The following is a 21,747-nucleotide window of genomic DNA, read 5'->3' on the forward strand; positions in this document are numbered from 1 at the left end:
TGTGGCTGAACTGATGCACTGATTTAGATTTACATTCTGTTTTCGTGAGATCTTTTTTGTATCTTTATCCAGTTAATATGTTTAGCATTTTTCAAGTGATATGCAAAGTGATATTAATCTGGTTTGTTCCAAGTTTCAAAAAAATCTAAAAATACCTATTCATAATTATGTAAGTTATATTTAGGTGGTACATGGCTATCAGTCCAGTTACTTAACAAACATTATAACCTGTATGTAATTGACAAAATATAACCACTTTGTATTCATTTTCTCCACTCTGTGGATATATTTATTCAGAGATGAAGTATCACTGCTCCGACAAGAAGTCCAAGACTTGCAAGCTTCGCTGAAGGTTGGAAATGTATTTTACTTGCACTTGGTTCTTTGTTTCAAATTGAAAAGTGTTCCACTGTCCTAAGCAACCAAATTTATAGTTCTCTCTTCCCATCTTCTTTTTTTTGTTTTTTTTGTTGTTATATTCCCCCCCAGGAGGAGAGGTGGTATTCAGAAGAGCTGAAGAAAGAACTAGAGAAATTGCAGGGGCAGCGGCAGCAAGTAATTGCTTTAAAATACTTGAAGCAGGTTTATCATCAGCATTGACATTGAAGATTAATACCATTTTTGTAAGGCACGTGGCCTGATTTAGTTAGTTCTGTAATTTAAATATTGACATGTTCTTGGTAAAACAAAGCTAGTTATCTCTCCACAATGTAACTGTATTTATAAATGTGAAGAACAAAGTCAGAATAGGTAATGATTCCTCCATGCTACTCACTACAAATTCAGTTCAGACTTCTCCTTCTGTTAGGCTTATTGAGAACTTAGATTATTAAATAAAATAAATTGAATGTGGTGTTTTGTCGTTTATGAGAAAGGGCAGTGAAGTCTTTCTTGTAAGAACTTTTGGAAAACAGCAGTGGGATTTTATAGGTATCCAGATGAGCTCAATAAACAAGGCAAGACAAATTGTGGTCTGTTGTGCCCTAAAGGAAGCTCTCGCTTCTTTTATTACTATGAACTATTTAGATACTGGATAGTTACAAAGCTCAGAAATTGCTTTCTGACTGAATGCCTTCTCAGAATGTACTTAAAGATATCTGTAACCTCTATTTTTAGGGCAGATTTCTATAATGAGGAAAGGGAGGGGGAGGGGATTGTTACTGGAATTTTGCAAGTGGAAACCTTAATAGTGTAGTGATATATGAAATGAAAAGTCTTTTCCAGTCTTCTAGATATAATTGTTTAAAATCAGGTATTTTTATACTGTGCAGTATTTGAGCACAGAAGTGCTTTCCATGTCTTTTCCAAAAACTGGATGAATTTGGAAGTAGTAGTTTTTGTTCTTACTGTCTAATGGTGCATTTATTCTGTTTTCTTAAGGATTCTAAGTCTGATGGATTGACAACAGCTACATCCACAGGTGGCTAACATTTTATTATATTAACTTCTGCACTGTTTTGGAATTTCTTTTGTTGTAGCTTAGGTATAATAGCACTTTTGGTACATTAAAGAGCTAGAAAGCTGTAATGGTACAATTACCAGCAATAAAAAAGTTCATTGTAAGAGCTATCAAGAGCTGTCTATCTTAAGCAGTAGTCTGGGGAAATGTTCCAGAGACTCAGGGTTTGAAATTTCTAAAAGCAAGGCATGAGTTCTTCTGACTCTGACAGCAGTACTCATGAGTAATTTTGAAAAGCTTTTTAATCACTATATATTCAAGCAATCAGATATTTAAACCATAGCATTTGTCAGGAGTGGTTTTGTTTAGTGTTTTTCTTACTCATTGCTATCAAAGAAAACAATTAAATTTGTTTTTATTTTGCAGACCACTAATTTTTGCTCTACGTTTTTCTCCACGGGGTACTCATAGAATAACGTTTTCCCTATGTGTACATAAACTATTTGACTGATATTGATTAAAACTTTTAATCACAATTCAGGGCTTGGAATTCAGCAGCATGTTGCAGTGATCTGAAGGGCTGTTTGTGACCAGTGAAAACCAATATGTACTTAATCCTGCAGAGCACTCAACTAGTGACAGGTTCCAGCATCATGCTTGTAGATATTTAACTTCAGTAAAGTTGTTCACTTTGCTAAATTGATTGGATGTTAAGGGATTTTGGATTATGTATTTACCTGTTGTGGTTAGTCATGGGCATGAGGAACTGTATTGTCCTAGCTCTTCTAGAAAATAATACTGTTCTTTTTATGGAAATAGAATCATTAGAACGGCAACTAGAAGAGATCCAAGTAGAAAATTTTAACATTAAGCAAATGAAAGACTTATTTGAGCAAAAGGCGGCACAACTGGCCACTGAAATTGTGGGTAAGTACATTAATATGAGATCTGATTCTTTTCTTTACTTGTGAAACTTGTGCAAGGGATTTTATTCAACTTCCTTCTTACTAGATCTTAAATCAAAGTATGATGAAGAAATCAGCCTTCGGGAAGGTGCAGAACAGAAAGTGACAAACCTGAGACAAGAACTTCAGAAAGAGAGAAGTACAGTGGAAGACTTAAAGACAGAGCTGGTATTCACATCATATTAATTTTTTTTTATTTTCAAGTCAAGGGAGGGGTATACTTAAATGCTTGTAAACACAGTTTTAAAGCAGTCAAACTCTGTTGTACTAGGATGTGTCTGCTTGTGGTCTGAAAAAGTTCGAAACACCATTGTTTCTGATCTGTTTCACTGATCTACATTTTCAGTGTTTTTCTAGTAAGAAACTATGTTTTTTCTGTCATATTTTAGAATTTACCCTTCATTATATTATAGTCTGCTTGTCCAGTCATAGAATCATGGAATCATAGAATCAAATGGGTTGGAAAAGACCTCTGAGATCATCAAGTCCAACCCTTGATCCAACACCACTATGGTTACTAGACCATGGCACTAAGTAGCACACCCAGTCTCATCTTAAAAACCTCCAGGGATGGTGAATCCACCACCTCCCTGGGCAGCCTATTCCAGTGTCTGATTACTCTCTCTGTAAAATATTTCTTCCTAATATCCAACCGAAACCTCCCCTGGCACAACTTAAGACCGTGATGCTCTACTGTTTAGCATTTTTGCAGGGTATTACACATATAGGTGTGCTGTGCAGACCTGTACTTGGAGCACACTATTGCTGACTTCCAAATCTTTAGATCACCCTTTTTCCATGAGGTTATGCTTTGGCTGTCCTTGGACAGTTGCATTTGTAAGAAGTGCTCAGAGAGGTGTTTTGTGACATGGTGGCTGAAAGACTGGCAGCTGTCATCATCATGCCTATGTTAATCTTGTCCCTCTTGTGCTTGGCTGATAGTACCGATGTGTGTGTATTGTAGGATTTTGGCTCCTGTTGACTTTTATATACAGCCATGGCTCCAGGGAGCAATCCCAGTGACTCAGCAAGTTGGGCCACTTCTAAACAAGTAGTGAAAGGAAGTTCCTAGTTTCACCCACTAAGCTACTGCTTAGACTCTGGAGAACAGTAGGACTTGTTTATACCCTTCTTTCCTGTAACTGAGTACCCTGAAGGACTTCTTGGCCGTTCCCAGATGCTGGACCTCTCCATTCCTCTCTGTTCAGTTGTTTCTTGTCTTCCCTTTTCCTTCTGCATTCTTATCCTTTTCCTGTACCTTTTCTCTTCTAGAGATACCAGCACTCCTTTTCTCTGCTTTCTTCAGTGCTCATAGTTGCCTTCTGTCTCCTTTCCCTCCATAGCGCTTCATGTTGAGGGATGTTATGGTGCTTTAGATGTGATTACCAATAGATTTTACCTGTGGGTTTGGTATGAGGCATATCTGATGGTATCTTCAAGACATTTCCTTCGGCTGCCTTTTTGTTTTCTGTTCTTGTGATTTTCTGAAACAGTTCTGAAAGATGAGGCAGTATCCTGTATCTAACCATCTACATACATAAAAATTACAGAAATTTAATCTTTGGGACATTTTTCTATTTGTCAGATTTGGTTGAAATCAATCAAAAAGTTCAAAGTTTAGCAGGCAAAAACGGAAAAACAGCTCTTAAGTCCTGTTTCCTTTGGGAGTGATAAGTACTTCTCTGTGGTTTTGTTCTGGGAGGGGTTTCTTATCTCTTTTTTTTTCTTTTTTTTTTTTCCTCAGCCTAGCTGTAATACTGTGTATGTCATCTTGTCTGTAAATTGATGATTTGATAGATTTTTAGAAATTAGATTGACACTGGAAGCATGTCTGCCAACATTATGTTGCTCACTGCTATTCAACTTTTCAGCTACAAAGGCCTGGTGTGGAAGATGTGGCAGTTCTGAAAAAGGAGCTGGTACAAGTTCAGACGCTGATGGATAGAATGACTCTGGAACGTGAAAGAGAATCTGAAAAACTGAAAGATGAGTGCAAGCACTTGCAGGCAGAGCAGGCTAACTCTGAGGTAATAATCATACCTAAAGATGTGTGTTCTAGCTTTGTCATGATTATCATATGAAAATGGAATATATTGCTTAATCATTATGAAAAACTCTTTTTCTTAATTGAATCTTCTCATTTATCAAATAGACAGTAAATTGCATAATTCTGTCAATATTTAATCTCCAAAAACCCCTCATGCTTTTTATTGCAAAACCTTTTTTTGGCATAAAATGTTATTACGAGATCCCAATAGCAGTGGAAAAAAACCCAGTGGAACTGTGTTCTTTCTACAGGGAGAGAGAAATAGAACAATACCTGTGTGATTCAAAGGCTTGTTTCTCTTACTGAGCTACATGTGGATAAAAGCAGTTGTTACTGAAAATGGTGGGTTTGGTTAATGTTTGAGTTGATGTGCCTGCAAATGGATGCGAGACTGTTAAAATACATTAAAAAAAGATTAACACAAGATGGATGATAATTTCAATATGCTTATAGGACGTATGTAATTCTTGAACTTATAGAAGATTTAAACATCTCAATGGAAATTGTAAACTGATTTTCATTCTTTTTTCCTTGTTTTTCCTTTCAGAGGGGAGGCCTTTTTACACCTATTAATTAATGGAGGAATATTTTTGTGTGTAAGGGAAAAATTTGTTGTATGCACATATACCCCCGCCTGCCTCTCTGACAGACGTAATGTCAAGAAATCCTAATAAACATACAGTATCACAAAAAAGGCTTTTATCTAACCTATAATTTATTCTATTTAGGAGTTGCTAAATCCATACCTCTCTTGCTAGGTGTTGTTGCACCTCACTGGTGGGTTGGTTGATACAGTTTTACTGGTGGATGACTTGACAGTGTTAAAATCTTCACAGAAGACTGTCAGCTGTGTTTGAGACTTTTTAATTTTGCCCCCTAGCTCTTTTGTTGTCCCCTACCAATGCAGCAATGCCAGCAAAACTTGTCAGTGCAGAGCTGTGGTCCCTTTTAAAATGGGGTCCTTGCAAAATTCTCCAGCTTACGTGCAGGAATGCCTAGGGTTTCTCTAGGACTCCTAGTATTCTCTGTCCTGTTGAGATTTGTGGATATGAAGAATTTCTGACGTACTTTATTCTGGGCTTTCATGTGCCCTAGATTTCGGAACTGAAGTTTTAACTTTCTATTTCTTCATTTGCACTGTAGAGCTTTAGAGAAATATTACTGGGTATTATTCCAAACTCTTTCTGTCTCTTTCCTCAACAGGTATGTTTAGCTACAGGAATTATACAGTTTGCACAGTATGTACAATACAGTATGTACAATATGTACAGTATTGTACTAAACATGAATCTACCATTGTTTTCAAGTTAAAATTATGTATGCCAAGCGCTTCATCAGATGTGAAAAGGAATATCAAGTTGGCATTATGAATATAATGTAGTATGTGGTCATGTAAGTTGCTGCATAACTGTAATTTGGTTTTAACTGTGAGATCCCACAACTATGCTGCAGAATTCAAGTTTCATTTCAGAATACTGTCTTTTTAGTCTTTTTGTAGTTTTGGATATTTAGTTTTCATGTGAAGACAAAATGACAGTGACATGGGCATAACAAAAACCTTTCATCTTAAAAGCATTTTCACAGAAGCATGAATTACTCCTGTTCCCCCAAATTAGGTATGTTTAAGTTTTGACATAAACAGCCATTTTAAAATGTAGCTATCAAGTGCAGCCTTTAACACGAAAAAAGACAAAAAGGCTTTTTCAGTCCCCTGGAAGTGTAACAGCAGATGGGGGAGAAGGCTGTGTGATGCCCCTAGCTATTATGATGTATCATATAAGAAGTCTTAGATGTATGGAAGGCTTACAAACTACATTGCAGTAGTTATGATAGTATCATATAGCTGTGTAGTATCATCAGAATGTAGGGTGAACCAGAGAAGACCAAGTTGCTGTGTGACATAGCATGGTAAGCAGTGGCAGTCTGGTTCTTCTCAGAAGTGTTATTGTCTGCTTAATTTCAGCATATGGTGACAATAGCCTAAGACATGTTCAAAATAAATGTCGATGTGAAGTGATAGGTTAGACTTTTTAAGAAAATAAAAATTACTCGAAGTCATAGTAGTGAAAACTTTTCTACTCTTCTTAAAATGTCCGGCACACAGCTGGGGGAACACATCATGTGGGGGAGCAATTGTCTCATGGGTCGAGCACAGAGGGTAGTAGTGAATGGGGGTGACATCAGACTGGCAACCTGTCACTAGTGGGGTTCCACAGGGCTCCATCTTGTTCCCAGTGCTCTTCATCATCTTCATAAATGACTTGGATGCCAGACTGCAATGGTTACTAAGCAGGTTTGGAGGCAATACAAAACTGGGAGGAGCTATTGACTCCCTCAAAGGCAGGGAGGCCCTGCAGAGAGACCTCGACAAATTAGAGGACTGGGCAATCACCATATGAAATTCAACAAGGGGAAGTGCTGGATTCTACACCTGGGATGGGGCAACCCTGGATGTACATACAGACTGGGGAATGAGATGCTGGAAAGCAGTACCATGGAAAGGGACCTTGGGGTCCTGGTCAACAGCAAGTTGAATCTGAGTCAGCAGTGCCCTGGCAGCCAGGATGGCCAACTGTGTCCTGGGGGGCACCAGGCAAAGCATCGCCAGCCGGTTAAGGGAGGGGATTGTCCCGTTCTGTTCTGCACTGGGGCGGCCTCACCTTGAATATTGTGTGCAGTTTTGGGCATTGCAATGTAAGAAAGATATTAAGCTCTTAGAGAGTGTCCAAAGGAGGTCAGTGAAGATGGTGAAAGGCCTTGAGGGGAAGCCGTATGAGGAGCGGCTGAGGCCACTTGGTCTATTCAGCCTGGAGAAGAGGAGAGTGAGGGGAGACATTGCAGTCCTTGTGAGGGGAAGAGGAGGGGCAGGCACTGATTTCTTCTTGTTGGTTTCCAGCCCCCCCTCCCCTAAGCAAAGACATTAGAAACACCTGAATATTTTAAAATAAAGTTGAAGAAGTGTGTCTACTAACAGCTTTTGTGACTGCTTATTTCCATCTTTCATAAGCCATTTTATTTTTTCTGCTTTCTAATGCAGACACTTAAATTTAAGGTAAATTTCTTTGGAAAGCATTTTATTCTTGTCACAGATTTCTGTTGTATCAAGATAGTTTCAGGACATTGTTAAACAGAAGCATTCCTGATTTTTTTATTGGTTCATTAATCATACAGACACATCAACAAGACAATATCAGGAATGAATATTTATCCAGGATGTATTCCCGTGTTAAGAATGGAATGTGGGATGGACTTAATGAATTGTGAAAGAGAAATGAATCTTTATGCATATAAATTATGATTCTAGTTGGAAAGGCTGCAGTGATGTCCTTCATAAGCTTCTGCACGTTTTCTGAATTATATTCTCTTGGTATGAAATATCCATACTCTGTTTTTTGATAACATCCTGGAATATTTATCTGACAAAGACAGATCCTAGGGTGTGTTTTAACTAACATCTCTGTTACGAAACAGCTTTGTAAATCACAGCATTACAGAAAGTCAATAACTATATGTAGTCATATAATGTGTTCATATGTTCTCTTTGGTGTTCCTTTTTCTGTAAGAAGGTTGTAAATAGTATTTGTGTTGTCTTCTGTTCTGCTTTAGTTCATTCTTGAATTCCGTATTTGTGGTGAAATCTGTGGTTACAAGAACAATAGGCAGAAAAACTTATTTAAAAAGGTCACTATTATATAGTGTATTTGAAATGAATGCACTAATACACAGCATGCTTTAGGGCAGCCACACCCTAAAATACTTTTCTTGTTTTCTTCCATTACTATATTCAAATACTGTGCAGTCATTGATATATTCTGTTTTGTACTAGTCCTGTTTAATGGCATAGTATTGTTCCTCTGATTATGCTGACCTGCAGTGTTGATCTGTCCAGAAGTCACACACCATGTTTGCATCAAATGTCAAACTTGCTTCTAGTGCCTTTTCCAGTACATTACCCTTACCAGGGTGGCCAAGATTTTGACCTAGTAACTGCAATAACTTGGAGAAGTTTCACCTTGAGCTGGAACTGTGATAATGACAAATGGATAATCTGTTACAATTTTCATCAGTTTTGAGCTCAACCTGGCATTTGCTATTGGACTAGATCAGGTTTTTGTCTTCTGAAATGGGAAATGATTCGAATGAATCTCAACTGGGAAATTATGCTCAGTGCTACTTCTATAGCTGATGGTGCTCTGAGATTAGTTTACAGGTGACTTTTTTCTTAAGCTGTTTATTTGTATACAGGAAGCTGTATAGCTGTGTGCTACCACACATCTTGCTTTTGTTGGATTATGCATGCAAAGCTTTGTTTTAAATGTGGATTTTTCTGTTTGTCTGTTCAGGCTACCATTAACCAGTTAAGAGCTGAACTTGCCAAAGGACCTCAAGAGGTGGCCGTGTATGTTCAGGAGCTGCAAAAACTTCAAAGTTCAGTCAAAGAGCTAGAACAGAAAAACCAGGTGAGAATGCTATTATTTCCTATGCTTGTCAGCTCACATTAAAATGGAAACACATCACACGTTGTCTTGGGAAGCGCTGAAGACTAACTTTGCTTCATGATGTTGTAGAAGTCGAGAATTCCTTTTCTGTTTTGCTTAACATGAGGAATACCATAACGTGCAAGCAAGTGCTATATTTTAATGGTCTTCATATGCTACAACTGAAGTCCTTTGGGTTGTTATGATTGCAGATTTCTAATTGCTGCAGTTTATGCTTACATATCATTAAGCTGTGTTGCCATCTCACACATTAAAAGATAAAAGTAGTGCCCTGTGAAATACATTTGCCTAAAAATCATAATTTGAAAGATGTTTTGAGCTCTCTTTATTGGTTTTCCAGTGTCTTAACTTTTAGGCCGTACTCATGTCATGTTTTTCTGGCCATTTATCAGAGTCATAAGTGGTAGAAAATGGAAATAAACTCCAGAAACTTCTTAGCTAATAAATATTTCTTGAGAATTGTTATCAGAGCTCTTTGAGCTTGCTGAATTTTGTATCTGCATTTGTAAGTCATGTATTCTGGGGTAATAAAGGTAAGGGAGGAAAGAAGGCAAGGACAAAGATGTATGCTCCTTTTTGTTGCATGGATGTGTAACATTATGTATGAACACATTACATACATGTATTTACCAGCAACCTTTTCGGTCTTGGAAAACAGAAAAGGACAGGGACAAACAGACTGTATTTAATGTAATCTAATATTAAAGCAATGTTTGCAAAGAATATAAGAAGATGCAATTAAAATTTGGTGAATGAAACTGCCTTTAGTAGGATGACTCTTTGTTTGGCTCACTAAATGAGGGGTGGAACTGAGCTGAGGAGAATTGTCATGCTGTAATTTTCCACAGACCAGCAACAATGAATCAAGCTTTTGGCAGAATTATTGCTATACAGTATAGAACCCTTTCCTGAGTATATTGCTATTTCATTAGCAATGTGGAGTGAAACAGATTGATGCATAAGATAATCACCCTTTAAGAGAGAGTCCTCTGCTATGTCAGGTTAATGACAAACACCACTTCAGGAATAGAAAGAGAAGTGTTAGTGAGCTACTTTTCCTCTTTTCAGATTCAGTGACTCAAAGCAGTTTACAGCTATCTCTTTATGCAGTTTTTTGAAAGATGGTATCCATAAGAATGATGTGCTAGCTAAGGAATCTTGACCCTGGAGGAGTTGTACCTAGAATCGGAAAAGGTAATATTAGCTTCCAATAACAGAAATTGCTTCCGCTTTGAACAGTTTGACATCCTTAAAGAAGCTGTCAGGGAGGAAGGAGGAGACATTAATTCAGGATAGAATATATGTACAATAGATAGAATATAATATATTTGATATATACATCCATTTATAATCCAATTGCAATGTGGGAAGATATTTCTGTGTGTTGGCGCAGAGTTTATCAAGCTCATGTACAACCTCAAGCAAGCAAGCTTTTTCTGATATTTTCAGGAGCTATACTGAGAAGAACAGGTGACAAGTATATAAGAGCAGTTCTCTGACACCAAGAACTCCCTTTTCTTCATTTTTAAAGCACTGTAATTATGGAGCTTGGCTTGCCTTGCAGAGGCCAGTAAGGGCCTGTAGCCCGGAAGAGACCTAATGTGTAAAACCAGCATAATGCCTGAAGTATATGACTTGCTGTAATTCTAAACCCATTGCATGGTTGCTTTTTTGATTTGGTGGTTTTTGGTTTTGATGTGTTTTTTTTCTTTTTGGAATGATTGTGATGCGTAATTTACAGGGAAAAATGCACAGTTTACATAGTTTCTAACCTGTTGATGTAACTATTTTGAAATCCGGTCAGTGGTCACAGAGTTTGTTCTTTGATGCCTGGCCACTCTGACTACTAACATGTATTATGTGTAATTTTCTAAGGACCATTTATAAAAGAAGGGATCAGTGTGGTGTTTCCCTTGTATCTTGTGAGCTTTGAAGGCTCAGGATTCTTTGTTGAGTGCTGTAATATACTGTCATTCCCTGTTTCTTTTCTGTGGAAATCAATGCTCAGGGAAGAGAGGTGGCTTGTGTGTGCTTACCTTAACTCTAATTTACCCAGCTGTGATGAATAAGGTTCTGTGATGTGTTGGTATTTCAGGAACACTACTCACTACAGATGTTAATAATCCTGCCTGGTCATTTCTCTTTAATCAAAAAGGGAATTGCAGCTTTATTTTATGTTCTGAGTGTGAAATATATTTTAAAAGCAGTGGAAGCCTTGCCACTGTCTTCAGGAGGGTAAAGATGGATGAAATCTGTATGATTTTTTGTGCTCTATCCCTGCATTTTTAGGTATGCATATATAAAAATTGCTTACCTTGCAACAAGTCTTATTTTTCAAGAAAATTTCAAAATAAACTTCTTCAGGGCTGGAATTCAATAGCCAGACTTTTTTTCTAAGTTGTATGCTTTAGAAAGTCATGATGGGTTTTTTGGTGGTTTTTTGTTTGTTTTGATTTTTTGTTTGTTTTGGTTTGGTTTTTTTGTTTGTTTGTTTGTTTGTTTTTCTTTTATGACCATAGGGCAGTAATTATATTTCTTCTTACATAGTTTGCTGGACTGATAGAGTTGTCTCTTGCAAGATGGCTTGTTTTCTAACTTTTTTAAAATAAATTCTTTTATCTTGATTGTAAAATAGAAGTGTCTGTGTATGATTTATAACAACCAATATCATTACAATTTCTTGAAATATGTAAGGAACAAAACTGTTTCACTTACTTAAATATTTTACACTTTTTTTTTTCTGGCAAAACAGAGTTTGTGCCTGTATACTGTGCAGAAGTGTGCTTTTAAGATGCCCAGCATAGCTAGAATTGCAGCACTAACTGTTTTATCTTTGGAACAGTGTTATTCCAAAGCTGGAGAACTGTTCAAAGTATTGATACATAAGACTGACCTCAGCGTTTGCATTTTTTTCAGGCTGACATGCTAGAATTGTTCTTTATTTTTCTATATTTTAATTGAAGGAGAACTGGAGAATATAGTAGTCACTGAAACTTCAAGAAGAACACCAGCCTTTAAAAATGTTGTGTGTACTATTTCAGCTTTTACCCAAGAAAATCCAGTTGTAATAACCTTAATTTGAACATTCAGGGAAAGCAAATTAGTCTTCAGGATACAGAAATAGTTTGAGTGGTGTTCTCAGTTAGAGGAAGTGAATTTACGTGAGAGTATGAAAAACACTATTTCCAGTTGAAACTGTGTGCTGTGTGGTCTCCAGAAATAACTTGTGTAATACAATATAGAGGTCAATATTTATTTAATAATGTTTTTGCGCAAGTTCTTCACTGTTCAGCATCAATACTTAAAAAGAAATTTGAACAGTGCATTGAATAGCTGCAAGCAGAATTGTACTTGAATTGCTGTGTAACTCTCTTCTCTTCATAGAGTCTGACTGAGAAGCTGCTGAAGAAAGAACAGGACTACACCCAGTTAGAAGAAAAACACAATGAAGTATCTGTGAGTAAGAAGAACGTGCAGGCAAGTTTTCACCAGAAGGACCTTGACTGCCAACAGCTTCAGGCAAAGCTGTCTGCATCTGAAGCCTCGGTACAGAGATTACAGGCAGAGCTAGGTGAGAAGGGAGAAGCAAGCCAAAAACTTAAAGAAGAGTTGTCCGAAGTAGAGACAAAGTACCAACATCTCAAGGCAGAATGTAAACAGCTCCAGCAGCAGAGGGAGGAAAAAGAGCAACATGGCCTGCAACTCCAAAGTGAGCTCAGTCAGGTAATGTTCCCTAAGCCTCCTAGACCATCCTATTCAAATGATTCCTTAAGCCATCCCATCAGGGTTTTTTTAAACTACCTACATTTTTCTTAAGCACACGCATTTGCATTTCCTTATTTTAAGGAGAGTAATTAACCACTACTTGTATTTGAATAAATATAAAGCTAGCTGGTATTTTAATAAATATAAAATGTTCTTTCTAACATTACAGAAAATGAAATACAACTGCCTCTTCCCTTTAGAGAAGTAAAGAAAAGAACAGGCAAAAAGAAGAGGCTGTAATAAGAGTGGAGAAATTCTTTGGTATTTGTTTGATATTGTGTCTGAATCTTTTTAGGAGGTCCAGATTCTTCTCAGGAGGAAAATGAGAGGATAGTTGTAGCCCCTGTGTCATAGTCAAACTCAGGAAGATTCACAGTTATAATCACCTTTCAGCACTTTTTTGTCTGGGAAGGCTAATGTCATCTGTAGTATAATTCCCCTGAAAGGGAAATATCTTACTAATTCTGTTCTATCTGGAACTCTTAAAACTATATGATTTTGATTTTAAAAATTTTAAGGTTGAATGAGCATAAACTTTGTAACTTATTTCTCATGTTTTGATTTGACTTTTTTTTTTTACATTAATGGAAGAAGGCTTTAGCTCTTCTGAGACAGGGTTTTTTGTTCACTCTTCTTGTCTTAGAGTGTTAAATGAACTCTTCTTTCATACTACAGCTTTTCCACTCGTCTTTTTTGGTTGATGCATTCCCTGAAATAGATGAAGTATTGTCAAATGAGAGGGAGGGCAACCCAGGATACTGAGTTTGCATGACAGATATGGTAACAGACAAATTCTAAGAAGGCAGCAAGGTTAGTTATTCTGGTTGAGAAGGGTAACTGAAGCAATAATGAATTAAGGTTATGAGAAAATAAAATTCGGGTACAGTAACAGTTTCATTTCTAGTAGTAATTTACTACTCTATAGGAAGTTTGAGAAAAGTGAGTCTTTTTTACTAGACTGATTGGAACTGAACAGTGCTTGATTTGCTTTAAGATTGAGTAGTGAATATAGTGTGAAAAGCTAGGGTAATGTGAAGTCTTGATAATGCTTCCTTAGTGTGTCTCCACAAACAACTTCTCTTTATGTTGCTGATAGCTGTGAGAGCACTCAGAGCATACATCCCCACAAGCAGAACCTGTTGTTCTGCTGGGTCCAATGACTTATAGAAGCAACACTTTGATATATCATTGAGCATAGAGAAACTTGAGGCCAATTGAATTCTGTTTAATCTAGTTTATCTTTTTTGGGGAGTAATGTGTTAGACTGGAGAAATCCTGTCCAGTCCTAAGATGGAAGAAGTAATATCATTTTTGTTAGTATGACGTACTTCATTTTAATCTCCCTAAAGCTTATTTATTTTAAAGAGAATATTACTATTTTTCAACCCTTTATCAAGTTGAAATATATTAAGTTGCAAGCTCTGTGTGTATAGTTTATCTTGGAAGAACTGTGACTTAGCAAAACTTTGTTTATGTATATATTACATCCCCAGAGTGACTATCCTTCTCCCATCAGTCTTCTGTCAGGGCAAGGGGAGATAATCATATTAGTTATCTGTTAGGAATCTGCACTTGGTAAAACTGGCTCAGTCTGCCTAAGCAGCATGTATGACACTTAAGAAACATAGCCAAGAAGTTGAGCTGAAATCTGGCTTCAACCTGAGAGGGCGTTTTCAGGAAGAATTTTTGGGGTGGCAAAATCAAGGAGGAGGAAGGTGAGTAAAACATTGCTGAATGAATTGCTATGGAAGGATATGGAGACATGACACATCCTCTGGTTATACCATTGGGAAGGAAGACAGTCTTAAGCAAGAACAAGCTGCTGGACCTCAGGATGTGTTTTAGAATTATATAGTGAAAGAACAGTGGAGGACAAAAAGCCCTTTGTACGTGGTATAAAATAAAAGCCAAGCAGAAACATCTTTTCCTCTCTCTTCCTCCAAAGAAGAGTTCAATTACTATTGTAATGAAAAGACTAAATTTCTCATATTTGTTCACTTAGTACTTCAGCGGAATTATCTTTTTATGCATGTAGTCCAATAGCTTACATTGACACAGTGAATTCTGCTTATGAAGGTATATGTATAGTTGTTTAGTCAAACCACATTTTCAGAGAATCCTTGTCGTCTTCTCAAAATTCGTTTGCACAGGTGCATGTCTGGTTAAGTTTGTATATTTTAGAATCTGGGTGACATGGAGGAAGTGATCTTCACAATGGAAGGAAACTGCAGTGATAGTGTTGATTCCAGCACAATAGGAAGAGGGTAACACAAGAAAGTATGGACTCCTTCAGTCTTGAAGAAATGCTAATTGTTATTAAATACTGTTGTTGAGAAAATTTGAATCTAATTGATTGTATCTTTTAAAGTCTAAGTATTTTGATCATGATTTTTTGCATTCTGTAGCATAGGTTAATCCTGGATTTTATGATTCTGTTTACTTAATCTTAAAGTTCTTAAAAAATACTTAACCATGACTATAATAAAAGTAACTTGTGTAAAATATTGTTTACTGATTTCCCCCTTTCCAAGTATTTTCTCCTGGTATTAACATAACCATGAATAGTTGCAATAGTTATTGTGTTGCACCCTTTCTTAAATAGATTTTTTTTACCTCCAGCTCTTGTTTGTATTTTTAGTGAGGAGGAAGTATTTATAATTTAGTGATTCCTGCAAAAAAAGACAAATGTTCTTGATTACTGGAGGAGAGATTATGATCCCTTTTCTTACCCTGTCCTCCTTCTTCTCCTACATCTTTCTTTACTGTGCAGCCATAGTTAACAATCAGCATCTTGCCCACATGTCAAACAGCTTTTCACTCACAATTTTTGTGGTTGTGGGCAGATAAATAATTTAGCTTAATTTTCTAAGAAAATAAGTCATGGACACATTTATTTCCCTGTCTCCATACCCTTTAACTTTTGCATTATTTGACAAATTTTGACAGATGACACAAAGGACTTCAGCATTAGGTCCTTCAGTGTTAAATTCTTGTGGAAATGGGCAGCAGGAGAGAGGCTTATGTTCATGCTTCACCCCCCTTAATGCGTGGGTGGAAGATACAATGGTACCACAACCACTGTTCCTTTTTCTGCTCCTTTAGGCAGTCAGCTGGTCAGAAAGTGGTTGCTTGCAGTGATCAGTAAAATTGGGCTGCCTTTTGCTTTGATATTACTAGAGATTTGAGGAAAGCATGAGGAAGATGTAGGGATATTGAAAGGAGGACCTGGAGAAGGTGAACGGTTTGAGGGGCTTAGACCTAAATTCATAGGGGAAGCAAGCTTCGTTCATACTGATACCTGTGGAAAGTTCTTGCTGTGCTGCAAGGTCTGATCCATTCTCTGGTTTTGAACTGAGTTAAAAGGTCATTTGTGTGTCCATGAATGTGTTCGTGTAGAAATAGGCAGGAGGTAAATGAGGACCTATAGTGGCAGTTTCAAGTAGAATAAGCTGATTTTATGAAGAGAGCTTTTTAGAACAGTGAACTGTAAAAGGTCATCCTTGCACTTTGAAGATGGTGCAGTACTGGTTTTTGATGACTGAAAAAAATCACAAGACAGGTTTATGTGCAGCTGGAAGAGCACATACCTCTACTTTTTGCTGCTGGAATTTACTGTACTGTAAGCCATCAGTTACTATATACCCTACACTGAGGGTTTGTGTATCTCTTCTCTGCAGAGAATGAATGCCATTGATGTAGCCAGGTCAAGCTAAAAATTAGACTCTTACTGTTCTAGCAGAACAGTATATTGTGGGAGGCAGTGGAGCAAGTAAAGGCATGGTGCTTCAGCCACTGAATCTACAAGAGTGAGTGTGTGAGCTGGATAAGCTGAGATGGTTCTAAGCATCACTATTTTACGTGATATTCCTTATGCCTTTGAAGGATGGCCCTCTTTGTGTTTCTGTTAAATCTCTGTAACTCCTTTTGAAGGGCTTCTGTAGATAAATGAGGATGTTTCTGGGTCCTTCCAACCCGCTTCTCTTAGTATTTGTTCATGCTTGTGCAGCTGATGCTGTTTCTTAACATTTGTGTATCTGAGGTGTATGAAGTTCATACATGACTTCAGGAGCTCTTGTTTTACTCTGGGTTGTGAAAACTTTGGTAAAAATTGCACAAAATGAGTCTAAAATACATCAGTGTTGTCTAAAGAATGATTGGAAAAGTGAATGACTCTTTTTTGCAGTTGCACAGTAAACTTCTGGAAACAGAACGCCAGTTAGGGGAAGCGCATGGGCGGCTCAAGGAGCAGAGGCAGCTGTCCAGTGAGAAAATGATGGACAAAGAGCAGCAGGTGGCTGATCTACAATTAAAACTTTCTCGTGCTGAAGAGCAGGTAGGGGTTTTTATGCAGATTCTGTAGTTTGTTCTGGTTCCGGTAGTATGTCTGTACACACAGTTGTGGTGATGTTGCAGTTTATAAAATTTGTCCTTGTGGGAATTTCATTTGACTAAATCTGTCAAAGTCTTGTGGTAAAATTATCAAAATATGTTTAAATGCCGCTTGTCTTTACAGATTTTTGTAAGGCTAAATGCTCATCAGATGCATTTGTGTTCGTGGTGCTTAACAAAAGAACAAAAGTTGTGCACTTTGCACTCCTGAGCTTTGTCTACGGATGTTGTGAAAAAAATACTTAGGTGCACCTAAGCCCCTATGGGTAGCACTGTGTGTACATATTTTTGTGTGATAAAGCCCCACATGAAAAAAACTGAACATGGCACTGCAGGTCATTGATAGTTAATAATCTGTGTGGAGTGGATGGGCAGAAAATACTTGTTTTATTAATTTTTATTTGTTTTAATGAGTATCTTGTATATGTTGCTGATTTTCTGCTGGCTGTATGGGGATTGACCAAATATCTGAATGGTATGTTTTCAAAGCTTCATAGCTTTTTTGTTGCTAATTTGCAAAGCCTTGACTAGTGTAGAAGTGGAGAGACTGCTAAACTGAAGTTGCTACTAAAACTGTCAATAATAGTAATAATAATGTTGTTTTACAGGTATCTATATTATCAGTCATGTTACGTCTTAACAACTATTGGAAAAAACATACTAAAAATTTCTTATGTTTTAGATTTTATGGGAGCTAAATTACATCTGATAGTTGTTTTATAGTTCTCACTTGTGATACAGAATCTCACCTATTAATAGTAATGAGCACTTTGATTAGATTTTGATTAACTAGCATTACAGATTACTTTTATACAAATTTTCAAATATCCATGTTTACACTAAAATCTTCTAGAATTAGAATGAACATTGAGTAATACTGGCATACTGAATGGTGCTTTTTCCACTCATTAGTCTGGTTTGTTTGGTATTTGGTTTTGGTTTTTTTTCAGCTGAAGGAAAAAGCAGCAAATTCCACAGAATTGCAACATCAATTAGATAAGGCAAAACAACAGCACCAGGAACAGCAGACGCTTCAGCAAAATACAACAGCAAAACTACGAGAAGCCCAGGTAACATAATTATGTATCCTCATGTGAAAGTGTATTTCAGGATTTCATTATTCTAAATACTTTTTCTCTGTAAAAGTGATTTGCATGAATTGTGCTAGTTTCAATAATTTAACTTATAAATTTAGAACAGAACATAGAGAAAGTGTTTAATAAATTTAACCAACATTTTATGCATTAGAGCTAACTTTTAAGATCCTTATAATTAAGGAGGTTATTATGTGATTTTCTAGAATGATCTGGAGCAAGTACTACGACAAATTGGAGATAAGGACCAAAAAATTCAAAATCTTGAGGCTTTGCTTCAAAAAAGCAAGGAAAACATCTCTCTGCTAGAAAAGGAAAGAGAGGACTTATATGCAAAAATTCAAGCTGGTGAAGGAGAAACTGCAGTTCTTAACCAGCTACAAGAGAAAAACCATGCATTACAAATACAGGTAAGAACTTCAAGATCTGTTTCTTTTCTTTAATTTTCATTACTGAGTCTTGTTTCCTTTTTTTCCCTATGTCATCGGATATGACACTAATCTTTTCTATACTGTTCTGTTTCTTTAATACTTACTTTAAAGATCTTACTGTAAATTTCACAGGACTTGTGTTTTGGTGACTTCCTTGCTATCAACATAGGGAAAGGAATTCCTAGATGTTTACTGTGTACATATGCTAGTAATATGCTATGCATATACAAAAGTTGTTGCATATATATATATACATATACGTTTGTTTCACTTATTTTAAAAAGAGGTTTAATTCCTGTGTTCAACACCAAAATTCAGTTTAGCCTGCATCTATTGTCTCCTTAGTATCTTGTTTTTGTTGCAGTAAGACCAAATTGACAATTCCCTTTTGCTTCTAATTTCAGCTGGTAACCTATTTAAACTCTAATATAGCTTTACTGTAATAGTTCAGGAAAAGAAATGTGATAGCACTGAGTCTCCAGAGCCATAATATGACACACTAAAATTAATTTTTTTACTTCTTTGGACATACCGTTCCAGCCTTCTCACATTTTTTTTCACTGCAGGTAACTCAACTGACAGAGAAGCTGAAGAATCAATCGGAAAGTCATAAACAAGCCCAAGAGAATTTGCATGAACAAGTGCAGGAACAAAAGGCACACCTAAGAGCTGCTCAAGATCGTGTGCTTTCCCTGGAAACAAACATCAGTGAACTAACCAGTCAGCTAAATGAAAGTAGAGAGAAAGTGTCACAACTTGATGTGCAGGTAATGGAACTCTCTATTTTCTGGTGATGTAAAATCCTGGTTGTGATATCTGTATTCTCTCCAGAGAATGTACAAAGCCATTTGGGAAAAATTGCATTTTTCTACTAAGAGATAAATGAAGTAGAATAAGGTAGATAAAATTGAAGGAAAATGAAAGTGGAATCATAAAATTTCATAATTGCGTTGAAAAATCTTTCCTCAAGCATCACTTGTATTTGTAATGTTTGGCTGTTCAAAACCTGCTCTTACCAGTCCTGGATTCTGAGTACCAAAGTGAAAAATCTGTCAAGTCACTGAGAGCTTGGGGTTGCCTAAAATTTCCTGTGCTGATGTCTTTTGTCAAAAACAAAACAAAAATGGTGGGCCACCTTGTTGCCAATTTAATTTACTAAATAAGGAAACTCCCTGTTATGGACTCAACATCGACTCTTCTACTACTAAATGCTTTTTAAGCTACAAGCTGCTAATTATGTTCAGCTATTTAAAGGATAAATAAGATTTGATCAGAAGTTCTTGCATCAGTACACCTGGAGCAGCTACTGTTGTTGTTGGATTGATACACTACAGTGTTACTCAGTTTCTAAACAGACCTAGAAACTTCTGATGAAGCTTTGTGTTGTTTTGATGGGCTTCAGTACACTATCTGAATTGTTTTTTCATTACATTCACATTAGAACTAGAACTGAATTATCTGTGGACCATTGCAACCTTTTTTAAGGCAATGTGAGCTTTCTTAACAGTCTTCAGAGATGTAGCATTTATATTAGGTTATCAAGGTATGCATGGGTGTGAATACAGTACGTAAATCACATTGTTCCTTGTTAGTGGTAAAAATATTTTCCTACAATTGTACAGAAGTGGAACTGCTGTGTTTTGTTTTGTTCTTTTTTTTCTTTGTCTGTTTTTTTTGGCTCAAAGTAAGAACTCACTGTGACTTAAAATCCTGATACTTATCGAAATTTCTAAAATCTTCCTTTTTTTAACACTTAACACATGAAAACTGCTGATTTTATTATTAAACTTACTGATGACTGTAAAAAAATTACAATGAGCTATGGTAAAAAAGGTGTTTTAGTGAAATACAATTCGTCTTTCAGGTAAAAGCAAAGACTGAATTGCTACTTTCAGCAGAAGCATCAAAAGCTGCTCAAAGAGCGGATCTCCAGAACCATCTGGACACAGCTCAGCATGCACTGCAAGATAAGCAACAGGTTATAAGCAACATATAAAGTTTCTATTTTACCTAAAAAACTGCTTAAAAACTTAAGAATAGTCTGTTTATAAACTAAATAAACATGTGAATATGCATTTGGACATGTTAATATGCATTTGGAAATGATCATTTAGGATATTTTAACCACATGCTATGCATTCAGTTCTTTTTGCTGTAATCCAGACCAGATATATTTTGCAGTGCAAAGAATTTACTTGGGAGTCCACTCCTTGATATAGGATTAGGGTTCAGAACTTAAGCTGTCCATAATTATTATTGAGGTATTATTCAATTCTCATGTGTATGATATGAAGATTGTAGAATGCACTGAATACAACTGAAAACTCTTAACTCTTGCTGCTGACTCAGATAAATTCCCAATCAGATGCAGGTATTCAGAAAGAATTATCTGTCTGCCAACTGACACAAAAGCTCAAAAGGCTGTTGTTAAAATTACGTGTTTTCATGTGTGGTAATCCTAGTGAAGTATTCCACCAGCTGTTAAATCAAATATTTGCATTGTTAGAATCAGTGTTGCTGTGATCTTCATGGAAATATGAGCAGATGCTAATATAGCATCATTTTTTAGCATGGCAATGTAATTAATTGCTGTAAACAGAAGACAATCTTTTGCAGCCATTAAATAATTAATTAATAACTAAATACATCAGCTTGGTTGGAGAGCATGTAGCCGTCATCATAGTGGTTACTAGGTGAATGTATCCATGTCTCTTGCAGAAATTATTTGTTTTGTGTTGAACAAAATGTTTTGAAATCATCTCTGGTATGTGGAGAACTGACCATTTCCATGTTATTGGCTTTCCTCTTCTGTGGTGCTTGATTTCATGACAAACAAAGACAGTAAAAATTTTATCTAAGGTTTTGTAATGTCATTTTCTAGTTACTGTTGTACTAATTTTAGGACCTAGTGCCTTTATTACCTACAGTTCCTCTTCCATTTACAATTAGAAACACATTTATTAACATTTAGCCCACAGCCTGTAAAGTTTGAGAGGAATATTGAAGCTTTAAAAGAATTTTTTTCAGTGTAACGAAGGGAATTTGTGCATGTGTTTGTTTCCTCTCTCAGTTTCCTGCCCCTCAGAATAAAAAAGATTATTTTCCTTTTTAATTTGAACACACTGGATCATTTAGAGCATATATGATGTTAGTAATTT

At 36.5% G+C, this 21,747-nt stretch overlaps 1 protein-coding gene across 1 annotated transcript in view; it reads left to right on the forward strand.

Moving 5' to 3' along the window:
- Positions 1-21,747, forward strand: part of EEA1 (early endosome antigen 1) — a 61,387-nt gene that overhangs the window by 18,259 nt on the left and 21,381 nt on the right. Inside the window, exons 5-17 of the mRNA XM_025895926.2 lie at positions 298-352; positions 490-555; positions 1,381-1,420; positions 2,219-2,326; positions 2,411-2,532; positions 4,236-4,391; positions 8,755-8,871; positions 12,295-12,633; positions 16,859-17,008; positions 18,015-18,134; positions 18,365-18,568; positions 19,156-19,356; positions 20,454-20,567. Coding sequence (XP_025751711.2) covers positions 298-352; positions 490-555; positions 1,381-1,420; positions 2,219-2,326; positions 2,411-2,532; positions 4,236-4,391; positions 8,755-8,871; positions 12,295-12,633; positions 16,859-17,008; positions 18,015-18,134; positions 18,365-18,568; positions 19,156-19,356; positions 20,454-20,567 — 1,792 coding nt within the window. The remainder of the gene's footprint in view (positions 1-297; positions 353-489; positions 556-1,380; positions 1,421-2,218; positions 2,327-2,410; positions 2,533-4,235; positions 4,392-8,754; positions 8,872-12,294; positions 12,634-16,858; positions 17,009-18,014; positions 18,135-18,364; positions 18,569-19,155; positions 19,357-20,453; positions 20,568-21,747) is intronic.

Source organism: Manacus vitellinus, unplaced genomic scaffold (genome assembly GCF_001715985.3).
Source record: "Manacus vitellinus isolate BGI_N305 unplaced genomic scaffold, ASM171598v3 scaffold_5_pilon, whole genome shotgun sequence".
NCBI lineage: Eukaryota > Metazoa > Chordata > Aves > Passeriformes > Pipridae > Manacus > Manacus vitellinus.